Below are 15,722 nucleotides of genomic sequence, written 5' to 3' on the forward strand. Positions count from 1 at the left end.
ATCAAAATCTTTTTTTTTTTTTTTTAAAGTTGACAAACTGATCCTAACATGTAAATGCAGAGGACCTAGAATAGCCTAAACAGTATGGAAAAAGAACAAAATTGGGAGGACTTCACCCTTTCTGATTTCAAAACTTCCCTTAAAGCCACTGTACTCCAGAGCGTGTGGTATTGGCAGAAGGATAGATGCATGGATCAGTGATGCAGAAGAAAAACTCCAGCAATCAACCCTCATCTAGGTGGTCAGTTGATTTTTTTTTTCCACCCAAAGGTACCAAAGTAATAAGGAAAGGATAGTTCTTCCACAAATAGTGCTTGAACAATTGGATATCCACATACAAAATAATGATCGCTGACCCTTAATTCACTCCCAACACAAAAATTAAATCAAAATGGATCATTAACCTCAGTCTACAAACTGAAACCATAAAACTTCTGGAAAAAGAGTAGAAAAACTCCCTTGGGTTAGGAGAAATTTTCTTAAATAGGATACAAAAGATATGGACATTAAAAGAAGAAAAATGAGTAAATTAGATGTCATCAAATTTTTGCTCTTCAGAGACACTATTAAGAAAACAAAAAGGCAAGCAACAGATTGGAAGCATATATTTGCAAAGAACTTTTACAACTCTATAGTAAGAAGATAATTCAATTACGAATGAGAAAAAAATGTGAATAGACACTTTACCTGTGAGGATACACAAATGGCAAATGATCACATGAAAAGAGCCTCAGTAAGATTCATCATTAGGGAAATGCAAAATAAAACAACAGTAAGATAGCACTACCCACCCGCGAGAACGGCTAAAATTAAGAAGACTGATAGTGCCAAAGTGTTGGCAGGGATGTGGAAAAACTGGAAATCTCATTCAGCACTGGTTGGAATGTAAAATGGCATATTCACTGGGGAGCACTTTGGCAATTTCTTTAAAAGTTAAACATACACTTACCATCTGATCCAGCAAGTTTACTCTCACATAAAGTGGATGGATAAACAAAATGTGCTATATCCATACTATGGGATACTACCTATCAATAAAAAGAAATGAGTCTATGGATACATGGAACAACATGGATAAATCTCAAGACCATCATGTTAACTAGACAGGAGCTAGACACAAAAGATCACGTATTATATGATTCCATTTACATGAAATTTCTAGAAAAGGCAAAACTATGGAGACAAAGCAGGTTGGAGGTTGGGAGATGGATTGCAGAGGTTATGAGGGAACTTCTCAAAGTAAGAGAATTCGTAAACCAGATTGTGGTGAGGGTTGCACAAATGCATAATTTACTAAAACTCACTGAACTATTTATTTAAAACAGATGACGTCTATGGTGAGTAAATTATACCTCATACCTAAAAGATTCAAGTTTCCCAGGACCTGACCCATATAGTAGATCTTCAATAAATGTTAATTTCCTGCAGGCTTTTTTTTATAAACTTGATCCTGGGAACAGATTGATCTACAAGATGCTAGAGATCCAGATTATTGTGTAAACCGCCAAAAATAAAGCGTGCAGTAGACTTAGCCATTGGTTTTAAATTAAGGTTTACTATTTTCCCCCTAATAAGACTGTGTTGTGTGCATTGCTCATTATATTCTTCCACTAATAGCGTGAAGTGATTTTGTGTGGTGGAGAGAATCTATAGAAGAAACTAAGAGACAATGTAGGATGTGTTTTCCATCAAAGGATTTTATAGATATCCAAAGCTGGGCTTCTGAATTCTGCCTGCAAAGCCCGGAGACCTCAGGAATGCCTCTATCAAGTTGTCACACTGTATCATTCATAGACTGGATGGAATCCTGGTACAGCAGGAAGGATCCTTGAAGTCAAGTATACCCTTCTAGTTAAGAACCAGACTCCCAACTGCACTGGATGCATGCTGCCATGTTTATCCTCAGAAGCCCAGGTGAAGTAGAAGAGGGATGACAGCATCTCTCATTTTGTACATGACACACAGCATCTTGTCTTCCTAGACCTTTATCTTTGCACCAGTGACCAAAGACTCACTTGCAATCTCTTGGAATCTAAAGTAAATAGTACAGGCTATTTAAAAATTTATTTTTCATCCTTCAGTTCCATTTTTTTCAATCTTACTAGGTCTTCTAGAGACAGACTGCTCTATGCTTTCAGTCCCTCCTTCATGCCTTCCCTCCCCCCAACCCTCTCTCTCTCTCTCTCTCTCTCTCTCTCTCTCTCTCTCACACACACACACACACACACACACACACTGAAGTCCTATGTCAGTAGCACCATTTATTAGTAATGCTGGTGAAAGATGAAGGGGGACAACATTTTTAAGAACCTTAAAGTCATGAAGAAAAAAAAACCCAAACCTTGCACTTCTCACATTTAAAAAACACATTTTTTTAAAGAAAGTTTTTAAGTATATGTGGTACCTTGTTAGTGTTCTTTATGGTTCTGAAGTCTCTTTGCTAGTTTAGGGAACATAAAAATATATTATCTCTAACTTGGTTTGCTCATAAAATTGTCATGTTCGCTATATTAAATTTAGAAGGATAGTCTATTCAGGCAATACACATTCACTAATTGAATTTACTTTGAAATGTTTTTAATTTTTTATACAAATGGAGCCTCAGGCGGCCGAACTCTAAGGAACTCGTATCTCTTACTCTTACTTTTTGCCAGTTTGGGGGAAGCAGCAGAACATTAAGCTCCGGAGGCATCACCAACATTTTAGTTATGCCAATAAAATTGTTCAGTTTTCCGGACCAGTGAAATCCATAGTGGCAAAAGAGTCACATAGAATATTTGTGTCCGGCAAAGGAAACGAGAAGAAATAAAACAAAAGAAGAACCTTCCCTTGATTCCAAATCATAAAATACACCTCTGGCCACATTTTTGGGGGATTGTGTTTAATTTTGAACCTGAGTGCCAGCAGCTTTATCTTGATCAACTCTGAGGATTTCTGCAAGCCGGAGGTTTCTCCTGAAGATTACGTCCCTTCAGCTCTGCTTTCCTTTATAGTAGTCTTGCTTCTTGGTTTGTCAACCACAGGCCCTGTTCCTTTCATGGAGTTTGGACATCAGAAATAGAGGAACAAGAGGTCTGACCATTTTTCAGAGGGATGTGCCTGGCCGAACCTCGCATGGTATTTTTCAAGTAGACATTTGAAGACATTCTTTGCCTATAACTTTTGCAATTGTCCACTAAATTCTCCAAAGGGACCTGCTCCTGCTTCCAAGCTTCCATAGGACTGTTCTTTCTCTGTGAAGGCACTTATTTCATCCTGCCTAAACTTCCACTTTTAACAAGTCTCTGTCTTGCAATTGGATGCAACGTCCTTAAAATGGAAACCATGTTGTTTTTATGTCTTTTCTTCCAAAATCTAGTCAGAGTACCCTGCATACAGTAAAGTATCCAGTAGCTGTTTGCTGAATAAATCCATGTATGAAATCACTGTTCAAATGGGAAATTTTAAGTATTCTGTTTGTTCATATAAGCTAGATGTGGCAGCACCATCCACATCTTTGCCTCTGGATTTCAAGTTCAAGAGATTGAACAGCTCAGTTGGCAAGCAACAGAGTTCTTTGACTTTCTTAATGATGCCTTTCACTGGGCTTTTTTTGAGTACTTGTGACTGCAGTTATCCTGAAATGCTCAAAATGACTTGGTTTTTGTCTGGGCTTCTGCTAAGTTACGTCTAGCAGAAGCATGTTTTCTGCTTCTGACTCAGTGATTTACAAAAGAAAGTAGATATTCTCCTTGACCTCTGTGCTCTATACCCTCCTGGGTACTTTTCCACCCTTTATTCTTGTTGTTCTTAGAAAGGTTTTTATTTTGAAGAAAAATTCTCAAAAGATTCTACTCCTCTAGTCCATCAAAGTTTGCAACATTATAGTCACAGTACTTTTTTCTGCCACCTTCTTGTGTTCAGTTGGTATCCCATGGGTAATTTTTACATATTTTGTACGTAATTTTGCATTTCTGCAGGTGATTTGCATAATAATGGGGAAAGCTGGAGCCTTGTCATCTGAAGGTGTGAGTTCTAATGCCGGCTTTATCACTTAGCTTCTTTTGCATTGCTTTCCTCGTCTACAAATATGGACGGTAACACAGTTATCTCTCCGAGTGGTCATAAAGGTTAAGTGATCCATGTGAGAATGACTGGATTTTTAGTACATGATAGATATTTGATAAGAATGGAAACAAAATCTTTTAGAAAATGTCCAATCTTATTCTTACTAGCAAGCAAATTTTTGTCATTGGTTACGACATTATGAAGTTCTTTATACTGTATGGTCTCCCATGGTTTTTATGTTACCAGTAAATTCAAACAACATTTACCAGGTGTCAACGAGATGACCAATCTCATACTCTACACTGAGCATATAAAGCTAAATAGGAAATAGTTGCTGCCTTGGAAGAGTTTATAAGGAGAGGACACAAGCTTAAATAAAGAACCACAAGCCAGCATGTTAAGTGCTTGATAAAGGTACCTATGCAATAGGAGGGCAGCACGATGCACAGCAAATATGGTGTCACGGCTTATCTCCCATAGAACTTTAATATACTTAGCTGAATATCCCTTCTAGAAGCTTCTACGGGAGCTCTGATCAGAATGTTCTGATCCGAGAATTCAAGATTTTTACCTGCACCTTTGACTGTCTTCCTTAAGAAATCGTAGAAACAATGCTTTGCTTTCTCCTCCTGATTTCATTCCCATTCTGACTTTCAAAGATAGGCAAAGATCACTGGGTAGACCACCCGATAGGGTAAGTCAGAGGTTGGCGAACTCTGGTCCATAGACCAAATCTGGTGCCCCGCCTGTTTTTCTGTGGCCCACCAGTTGACATTTTTAAATGGTTGAAAAAAATCAAAAGAGAGCTGATTCGTGACACGTGATTTGTCTTGGAGCACAGCCCTGCTCATCCGTTTCCATGCTGTCTGTGGCTGCTTTCAAGATACAGCAGCAGGTGAGTAGCTGTGACGGAAACTAGATGGTCCAGAAAGCCCAGAATACTTGCTTATCTGGCCCTCTGCAGAGAGTTTGCCTGCCTGTGCTATAAGGCCTTTAAAATCTTTGCAGCGCTACACATCCTCGGTGTGGGCCTGAGATGGGCATTTCTGATGTAAAAGGCAGTTTTTCCGTGTTCTTTGGTATCACTTTTTCTGGAAATGTTCACTCTGGCCTTTCTTTTTAACATGAACAGGCAATATTAGGTGATGTGCGCAGCCTGACAGCATGTCCCTTTTGAAGGTACAGATGTTAAGTGAGAAGCGGGGGGAGCTCTGGAACCCTGGAGGGATTCTTCTTGATCACAGTCTCCCCTATTTAGTGTGTGCTAAGTAATCTGAGGACAGGGGTGTCCTATTTCCTGCTTTCATTAGCCAGCAAGTCCACACCAGTCTTTCCTGTAAGACTGGGTTTGCCGCAGTAGTAGGAAAATGCATGTTCGACTTGGTAGTGTTTGTAAATCACAGAATGCTTCTCCCCATAGAATAAGCCTCAAGTATGGAAATTCGTTCATATGCTAGGGAAATTCATTCATTTTGCTGAATGGTTAAAAACCAACAAGCAAAAAGACAAACAGAGTTGTGGAGCTTGAATATCAAGCATGAGCACAGAAGGGTTTACAGCGTCAGCTCTCCAGTGTTAACAGGGAAAGCCTCTTGCTGGTTGTTGGTACTTCATCTCACATTCTTAGGGGCGAGTGGCCTTCACAGGGGACTTTGGATTTGCAGGCAATCACAAATAACTTTCACAAGATATGAGGATCTATATATAGTTTTATAGTCTGAGGGATTATGTATTTGAACAGTCCAACCTTCAAACACATGTATGGTTACTTTTGCCTTCCAAAGGCTGCGAGGAGCCAGGTTCTAAATCTCAAACTCTTAGCCTTGCTGTTTCTCCCTCTCTTGTGGGCCTTTTGGGAAACAAGGTAATACATTTCTGTGCACCTCCAGAGAAAGAAGTGAATTTCCCTCAATATGTCCTCTGCACCAGATACCCACCAATCTCCAGGTCCAGAAAGTAACTTACTGGTATGATCACTTGGGATGCCAACCTAGACATCAACTGGAACTTGAATAAAAGTCTGTGGCCTTTGACTTTGAACTCATAATTTCACATCTGGAAATTTAGCCTATAAAATTAAAGCTAAACATGAAAGAAACTATAATTTATATACAGTAAGATTTATTGTTGCATTTTTAATAGTGAAAAGCCAGAAATAGCCAAAGGTAAACTCATATGGGAGGAGTCAGGTAAACTATAATATTATTTACTTGATAAGATACATATATAGTGATTAAAAATGGTATTTATACAGAGAATGATACTTTTACTGTGCCGGGCATTAAAAAAGCAGGAGACCCACTTGTGTTTTAGTATGATTACAGCAATTAAATAATCTATGCCTAGAGAATAGGATTACGGAAATACAATACCTTGTTGACAGTTGTACGTGTAGGTAGGCGGACTTGAAGCTTTCTTTGCTTTCCAATTATTCTTCGTGACCTGTATCAGAAAGAAGGCTATATTAAGCTAAAAGGAAGGCATGCAGGTGAGCACAGCACCAACTCTAACAGAGACACAGCCCTGGTCGTGGAGCCAGCTGTGAACAAGAGCACCGAGTGTCTGTCTGTCCCCATGGAGCCTGCAGTTCAACGGGGGCGGCAGGCCATAGACAACCACTGAGTGGGAGGAGTTATAAAAGGGGAAGGGAGAGCGCCTGGAAGCACAGAGTAAGGATAACTAACCAACGAGGAGTTTAGGGAAGGTCCCCCAGGTGTAGTGACCGACACAGAGGTGGGGCTGGAAGGCAGGAGTCACCGCATGAAGCAGGCAGTGGAACTTCAGACAGAGAAAGTGGCACGTGCGGAGAAAGGCCCAAAGTCAAGAGCATGGTGTATCCTGGGAACATCTGTCAGTTCGGGGTGGTAGCAGTGGGCTGGAGAAGGTGGGCAAGGTAAGAAGATAGCTGGCCACTTCTAACGACAGTGAGAAATTCAGATTTTATCCTCAGGGCAAGCAGAAACGGACATGAGTAGATTTACATATTTATTTTTACTCTCAGACCACACTGGGGAATAGAGGCAAGAAGGGGCAAGAAGGCATGCTGGGAAAGCAGCGAGGAGGGAGGGGGAGGGAGGCTTGCCTTATTCCAGGTCAGAGGTGGTGGCTCCACGATGCAGCAAGGGGGCACCTAGAGGGTACGACGCTAAGTGAGATAAGTCAGACAGAGAAAGACAAGCACCAAATGATTTCACTTATATGTGGAATCTAAAAAACAGACGAACAAACAACAAGCAGAAACAGACCCATAAATATAGAGAACAAACTGACAGTTGTGAGGAAGGATGGTGGGGGGTGGGCACAGTGGGTGAAGGGGAGAGGGAGATACAGGCTTCTGGTCGTGGAGTGGGTCAGTCACAGGGAGGAGAGGAACCACATGGGGAATACAGCCAATGGTACTCTGATAGTGATGTATAGTGATTGGCAGTAGCTATGCTGGTGGTGAGCAGAGCTTAATGTAGAAAACAGTTACTATGTGGTATGCCCAAAACTAATGTAGCATTCTATGTTAACTATACCTCAAATTTTAAAATCACTTATTATTTTTTAAAAAAATGAATATGATAAAGTTCTACTATCTTTGAGAAATAATTAAAATTCCAAATAGTTCAAAAAAAATTTTTTTTAATGCCACAAGGAGGGCGCCCCTGGGTGGCTCAGTCGGTTCAGCGTCTGACTCTCAGTTTCAGCTCAGGTCATGGTCTCAGGGTCACGAGATCAAGCCCCACATCGGGGCTCAGCAAGGAGTCTGCTAAAGTTTCTCTCTCCCTCCACTCCTCCCTGCACTCACTTTTGTGCACGAGCTCGCTCTAATAAATAAATAAATCTTTTAAAAATAAATAAATAAATGCAGCAAGAAGTCTTCCTTTTGTATTAAGATTAATATTGGATGGCTGATTTGGGGATCTGTAGTAAGAACCCAACACTATAAAGGGTTTTTATTTTAAAATCTTCTAATTAAGGGCGCCTGGGTGGCTCAGTCGTTAAGTGTCTACCTTCGGCTCAGGTTATAATCCCAGGGTCCTGAGATCGAGTCCCGCATCGGGCCCCCACTCAGCGGGAGCCACTCAGCGGGAAGGCTGCTTCTCCCTCTCCCACTCCCCCTGCTTGTGTTCCCTCTCTCGCTGTCTGTCACATAAATAAATAAAAATTAAAATAAAAAAATAAAATCTTATAATAAGATAACAAGATTTTTAGTTTTTACTTTTAAATCTTTTAATTACCTAACAAAGATTTTAGAAATCTTCAGGACAGATAAATCCTGGGTTAGCCCCGCATGAACGTTATAACGTGGAAATGTCATGTACTCTTTTAAAATTGTGCAGAATCCAAAATGTTTCCCAATGAAGGGATGATGGTGATGGGAAAATGGGCAAATACAGGCCTCAAAAAAAAACCCAGAAGGAGGAAAAGAAAAAAATAACATTTGGTTTTGTGACAGATCTCCTTCTGTCACCATGAGTTCCTTGAGAAGCAGGGGCTCCTGTACCTCCCATGGGGCCGGGGGGTGGGGGTGTACTTGTGGAAGGAAGGAAGGAATGAACGAATAAGCGAACAAATGAATGAATACATACTGACTAAAGGCGTTTGAGGATTCTTTTTGATCTTTCTTGGTTTTGTTATTTTCATTTCCTGGCAGGGGCCACCCCTCACGCCTCTTACACACACCTGCTGTGGCCCCGGCAGAGATGGGAGGTGGAGGGAGGTGGTCAGAAAAGGCTCCCTTCTACGTATTGGTCACTTAAGGATGTGTTACTTTGAGCATATTTCAAAGTTAGGTAAATTGGAACCTTGCCTCGTTTTCCTGAAAAACTGGCAGCCCAGAAAACTTTTATTCAAATATTTGTCATAAATGCTATTTGGTTAAAATGTAGACTTTGTGGCTAAACATAACTTCATAAATATGCATTTACGATGCTTGTTGTAAGCGTTTCCAAAAGCCAAAATTGGAAAAGGCCACATTCCCAGAAAGGAGAAGGAAACTACATTTTGGGGAACTATTGTGTTTCAGGTAGCACGCTGACCCCCTTTTACGAACGGGGCATGGAGGCTGGATGTTAAGCAACTTACCCACAATCGTGTGGTTAATGGCAAACTCTGAACTTGAACTCAGATCTGTCAGACTTCAAAGCCCATGCTCCTTGTGCTCTTTTTGCTTTCATGTCATAAAAACAAAGTCAGTATGGGTCTGTAGGAGTGAGGCATAGTAGATAAATCCAGATAAGAAGGTGCTAAAGCCAAAGCTCTTTGAAGATTGTTACTGTGAACTCTTAGGAGGGAGGAATGAGAAAAAAGATTCTGAACTCGACTCTTCCTCCTTTGCACCTTAGTCTATTAATTTTTAATTTTAATTTTACCAATGACCAAAATAAGACCTTGCCTTCCCTGAACGCTTGGCATTGAGATGAACAAAAACATCTCTCCTCCCTCCTGTTGACTTGTTTTCAGAGTCAAGTGTTAACAGAGTCCATGGATTGCATTATTATAGTTAGATCAGTCCACTGTTTCTCTCATTTTAAAAGAGCTCTTATCCTGAGTTTTCTTCCTCCTTTTAAATGCTGCCTACCTTCTACAGGATGTTGTTGGGGCAATATTAAGTCTTTTCACAGGACTGTCTCTTGGCCCTGGTACTCTGAGTCTCTTTCTCTCCCATTTGTCACAGTTGATGAGGATGTTCCCATCTGCCAGGCATATGGAATTGGTGGTGCTCAGCAAATCTTTGTTCCAGTCTGGTCCCAGAGAGTATTTTGGGATTATCTTGTAAATTCTCTCTTTCCTCTCCTGTGCCCTCAATATGCTCTATCTCTACTGTAGCAGCTATGGAAATCTACCTTGGAATCGAATTGATGATGTCTCCTTTCCCTCTTCAACTCAACTGTGAGCCTCTGGAGGCCAGGACTGGGTCTCATTCATCTTTGTGGGTCCCTTTCCTGACCCCCAACAGGGGGAGCACAGCACATTCCACAGAGGACTAAGCCCATAGCTGTTGATTGGCTTGAGACATTTTGTTGGCTTGAGTCCATGCTAACCTGTCATTCCTAATAATTCTATGCACAAATGGAGAGGTTCTGAAAATAGATTAGTCAAGAAGGTGAATTTTGTGCTACTGCCGATGTGAGACCCCTAAACATAGCATCATTATAAAGTTTTCCTGGTGTGGATTTTTATTTCCCTTGGGCATTATTTGGAAGAGAGTGTGGATTCCCACATTATTCTAACCATGTATTACATAAATAAAAATAAGCCGTAGTTAACACTCAGAGGGCTTTTAGGGGTTACTCTAGATTTTTCCCAGGTAATCGCAGCCTAAATCAATAGGTTATGGTCAGCTTCAGAAACAGTAGTACAGTAACAGTGTTGTCTTCATTTATGGAGTCAGGAGTCAGATAGTTGTCATCTGGCCTAAGCTGGGGCAGCCCACAGCCCTCCAGCTTGATAAGATCATGGAGAAGGTTGTGACTCTCATGCTAGTTTTCAGGATACTTACAGAGCCTTTGAATTCAACTCAAAAAGCGTTATTGGACACCTACTCTATACCACAGGCTTTGTGATACTTTGATTTCCTGCTGACTGGAGTGCCTATTTTTTACTGCATTTGGTAAGGAAGGTCCAATGTTCCTTTAAAAACATTGGAACGTAGGGGTAAAGGACAGATCCACCTCTAGAACAGTCCAAGGGAGGAAAAGAGCCTCTTAGGCACTGGTGTTGTTTGGTCCTGGTTCCAAAAACATGGTCAAGGGAAAATGACGGTGGAAAGATCTCTCCCCCAGGGAGAGCCCCGTTTGGTCTGTGGTTCATGATTCTATTATTTGTTTGGACCTTTTTCAGGTGAGCCGTAATTTTGAGCTGGTTGGACGGGTTAACTTGGATCAGCTGGAACAGATGAAGGAAAAGATGGAGAGCTCCAGCAGTGAGGACGAGGACAAGGAAGAAGAAATGAACAGCAAGGCTGATGACAGAGGTTAGTCCCAGCCCTGCCCTCGGAGGCCCAGATGGCATCTAGCACGTCCATGGTGAGACAGAAGGGAGGCAGAAGGTTGTTGGAGGAGGAACAGAAGGAATGATCCTTCTTAGTTAAGTAGCAGAACAGACTGACTTAAGAAACATGTCAGGGGCCATGTCTTCGTAAACTATTACCAGCTATAGGAACTCCAAGGAAAACAGACATTTTCTAACTATAGCTGTATGTTTGTTAAAAAGTATATGGGGGTGATTTGTTTTTAATAAGGAAAACTGGTGTCTAGGGAAACTTCACAGTAAGGACAGGCAGACAGAGGACACTAAAGCTATGGGGGAATGTGAATGAACTTCCCATTGAGCACTTAAGTAATATTGCTGCTGCTGGGGTAAAATTGAGGCTGTGTGAGGAGGGGTGGGCTGCAAAGGACTTGAGCCCTGAGCTTTTCCAGAAGTCCCTCTGCCTGGCCCTTTTCTAAACCCCCTCGCTGCTCTTTTTGCTCTGTAAAGAGGGAGAAAGAGGCCAACAGTTTTCATTCAGCCGTGTGTTTACAGGGACAGGTTTCATGGGATTTTTGTACTATTTTTCCAATTTCCTCTGAGTCTATAATTACTTTCAAAATAAAGTTTTTCAGAAGTATATTTAGCTGTAGACATACATTTATATGGTCTAGAGTTGGTGTTCTGTATTGTTCAACATCGAACGTTGTGGAAATCCCAGGACGGTGCATATAAGCATATGGGTTTGGGATCTGTTAGGTTAGTTACTGTAGATTCATCAAAAGCACATGGATAGGGCGCCTGGGTGGCTCAGTCGGTTAAGCGACTGCCTTCGGCTCAGGTCATGATCCCAGGGTCCTGGGATCGAGTCCCACATCGGGCTCCCTGCTCTGCGGGGAGCCTGCTTCTCCCTCTCCCACTCCCCTTGCTTGTGTTGTCTCTCTCTGTCAAATAAATAAATAAAATCTTTAAAAAAAAAAAAAAAGCACATGGATAACAAACATGAAAAATAGACATTATAGATATGAGAAGAATGATGTTAGTTACCAGCATTGAGCTTCCTTATGTGCCAGATCCAGTGTTGGTGGGTTTTATATAACCCTTTTTTCTTTAATCTTCTATAATGTAAAGGGTTCTGCAGTTGGCTTTCCTGGATTTGGCTCCCAGTTATGCTACTAAACTAGCTGTGACTTTGGGTAAAGTATTTTATCCCATGTGCATTCATCATCTATAACAATAATAATATCACCTACCTCTTAGAGTTGTGGAAAGCTTGAATGAGATCATGTACAAGACTCCAGCCCAATTCCCAGAACATAGTAACCGCCACATAAATGATAACCCTGCAATGTACATGGTATTATTATCATTTTACAAATGGAGAAATAAAGGCCCAGAAAATTAAGAGCTCATTCAAAGGAAAGAAAAAAACATCATACCTTGGAGGCTGAATTTCGGTCTTCTGGCTCCAAAGGCAAGATCTCTTTGTACTACATCCCCTTTCCCCAACCCTTTGGCAGTGGAATGTTCTTCATCGAAGGGAACCTAACCCTGAATGCCTTCAGGCCTCACTCTGAGGTGCACTTCTGCAGAATATCTTTGCTTTTCCTCCTTGCTCCGTCTACAGGCCTATGAAAGCCTATTTGGTGGCCATTTCCCTCGAAGGTTCTCCCTGTTCTTTTTCCTGACCTGCCCCACTTCCACTCCATTCCCACCATGACACCATAGCAGGAGACCACAGGTTTGCAACATGAGGGGCCAATTGGGCCCCTCGATCCCTAGTGAAAGAAAACAGCAGGGACTGCCAACTCTTCAAAACCCCCATGCCCATGGTCAACCTGAAAAACGAACAGACAAAGAACACATCCTACCATATAGGTTGATTGCCCTCGTAAAGTTACAACTTTTATTAGGAGAGGCCACAGTGATCCATTTCTTGCAAGGAAAATGGCTATGATCTAAGGAAGCATGGTTCCCAATTTTTTTTTTTTTTTTTTAACATTTCACAAATATGTTCTTAGTGATGAATTCTTTAACGTCTGTGCACTGTTACCAGAGTTCTCTGGAAGAGGATGCTTTTGACAGAGGGTACAGAGGCTCCTTTTGCTTCATGATGCTCTGTGCCCTGCTGTTCCTCTCCAGGAAATAAATTATTCCTCGTTGGATGCTATGACTTTTTTTAATCTCTGAAGCTGAGCACATATGATTTTAGAGGTTATAAGCATGGCAGAGGCAAGAACCCCCTTTAGTCCTCCCCTCCTCTGTGATTCCTCCAAAATGAAAGCATCGCAAATTAGAAAAATAGATGGCAGTTAGGGATGGGGGGCACCAGGCAAATTCCCTTGCTTGCCTGGCTTGGCTGTCCCCTTCGCTTGGGCACTGGGGCATCAGACCAGTTCCGTTTGACTGGAAAGAATTTCATGGTGTCTGATCGCTTCTCACCAGGAAGTGTAGTATCCACATTCGTGAGCCCTAACCACATGGGGAAAAAAAAAAGTCTTGGGGTGGAGGAGCCTGTATTCCTCTCTCTGAGGGTCGGGGATCTATGTGAGTAACTTCTAGTGATGCTAATGGGCTTTCCAAGCCTACCCCCCCCCCAATCCCCCTCGCCATTCTTGAGAGAACAGCCTCCTTTGTCTCATCTCCTTTGAATCAATTTTCCACCATCTAGGTATATTCTTGCCAGCAAGAAGAAATGGCACACAATAGCCTCGGGGTGTTTTTGCCAGACGGTCTGTCTTCTAGGAGTAGAGCGGGAGGTGGCTTTAGTACAGCTCTCAGGGCTGATGGAGAGCTATTTGATGTGTGACAGGTAATGACTGGCCTCGTCCTTTGAGGATGAAACAGCATGAGCCATTGGAAAGAATAGATGACTGGTTTCATGTTTCCTAAGGGTAAAGGAGCAAATGTGCCAGGAGCATGCCCCTCGTTGGCATTGTAGACTTTCATCAGGCACACTCAGTTCGGGGGGCTCACGTCCTTGTAGCTCCCCCACTCTCCGCGCCCTTTCCAACACGGGAACTGGAGAGGAGACTGACCGCCGCCACGCTGCAGGTCCTGCCTAGGCAGCTCGGAGGGAATTTGAAAGAGAAGAAGCCAGGCATGAAGAAATCAAAATTAACCCAAGCAGAATCTTCCCCACCCCCTCTCATTATGCAGTTGGGAGGAGTCAGGAAGGCATTCTGTTGATTTCTTGCCCAAGATAATCCCTGCTAAGGAATTAATGCGCAGAGCAGATGGTGCTGTCTCATTTCCAATGAAAAGAATCAAGGAAGATAGTCTGTGCAATTATTTTTAATGGCTTGTGTGGTGATCTTCTTAATTTGTGAGAAAATGTTTCATCTTTTGTTAAAACTGGCCCTATTCACATAGCTTTTTGTGCTAAAGATTAAGGCAGCACAGAGACACCTATCCTGTTAACATCATCCTGAGGATTTTATTAGATGGAGTATTTCAACCAGGAGACATCCTCCTGTACCATCTTGTATGTACAGGCATAGAGTGATCAGATATGTAGAGATGATAGACATTTCCTTGTCCACTGCCCTCATTTTGCAGCGTGGCCGCAGGCCTGTCTCGGTCCTGCTGTTATTCCCCACGGGAGGATGGGCCCTCTGTGGTATAATGAAAGACATATGGGCTTGGGACTCAGGAGAACACAAAGGCCATGTGAGCTCTCCTCTTGGAGTTTGCCAGGAGGAGTGGTCTGTGAACAAATAGCTGGCCAGTCCACATTTATCAGACCCCTAGCATGTGCCCAGCGCCATGGAGAAAACAAAACAACAGTCAATATTTGATGTTTACAACAGGCCTGTCCAGAAACGTCTATATCCCCACATTCATGAATACCACCAATTGAGTAGATACCAGGCAGCCGGCCAGGGTCCCTCACCAGCTGAGGACATGCTTTCACATACTGGCCTCCCTGTCCAGGATTCTAGTTCACGCTAGGCTCTTTGCTTGCAGATCTCATTCAGGGCTCGTAGCCACCCTGTGAGGTGTTGATTATGACATCCGTGACAGGTGAGCACAAGTTGTGAGCCCCCGGCCTTACTTGGAACCAGCCAAAACTCTGAGGTCTGCTACACGGAACCTGACCCAGTGCCTCCAAGTTCTTTTCAGTGAGCAAAGATAAACCTGTGTTGGATAGGAAGTGAATAGGTGCTAACCTGGGAGGCACTGACAGAGCATCCCAGAAGTGATGTGGTAGATAAACCTGCTGAGACACCGTTGGAATGGACAGAAGGGGTTCTTTGGGCCAGAAAGCCCCAGATTATTTGTGATGGAAGCAGGTGGGGCTGTGAGGAGGCATGGGGAGGCTGGGGGCCTGGGAACCAGGAGCGGTTCTTGAGAACTAGCCAAGAAACACCCTTAGGTGAGAAGCCAGTAGGAGAAAGAGTAAGGAATCTGGAAATTGCCTTCACAGATGGTCTTACAAGTGAAGGTAGGAGAGGAGGTTTCCTAATGAATGTGGACTAACCTCTTCTGCCTCCTCCCACAGCACACAGGTAACACTTCTGCTTTCTCCTCACAGATCTGATGAGATTTTCCGACCGTGGCGCTGCTATTAATACCGAGAAGCGTTTTCCATGTGAATTTTGCGGACGGGCGTTTTCACAGGGCTCTGAGTGGGAAAGGCACGTGCTGAGACACGGCATGTAAGTTGAGCCATCCCAAGCCATCACTTGCCCAGAGAAGTGAGAAGTGGCAGGGAGTGC

At 42.6% G+C, this 15,722-nt stretch overlaps 1 protein-coding gene across 10 annotated transcripts in view; it reads left to right on the top strand.

The window, feature by feature from the left end:
* Positions 1–15,722, top strand: part of ZNF462 (zinc finger protein 462) — a 136,654-nt gene that overhangs the window by 116,570 nt on the left and 4,362 nt on the right. For all 10 annotated transcript variants that reach the window (XR_004301151.1, XM_032418888.1, XM_032418884.1 and 7 more), the window contains 2 exons: positions 10,876–11,008; positions 15,539–15,662. Coding sequence is in view for 9 of the 10 variants with exons in the window: in XM_032418888.1 (XP_032274779.1) it covers positions 10,876–11,008; positions 15,539–15,662 (257 nt within the window). In the remaining variant the exon portion in view is untranslated. The remainder of the gene's footprint in view (positions 1–10,875; positions 11,009–15,538; positions 15,663–15,722) is intronic.

This window comes from Phoca vitulina, unplaced genomic scaffold (assembly GCF_004348235.1).
Source record: "Phoca vitulina isolate PV1807 unplaced genomic scaffold, GSC_HSeal_1.0 scaffold21, whole genome shotgun sequence".
In the NCBI taxonomy this organism is placed as follows: Eukaryota; Metazoa; Chordata; class Mammalia; order Carnivora; family Phocidae; genus Phoca; species Phoca vitulina.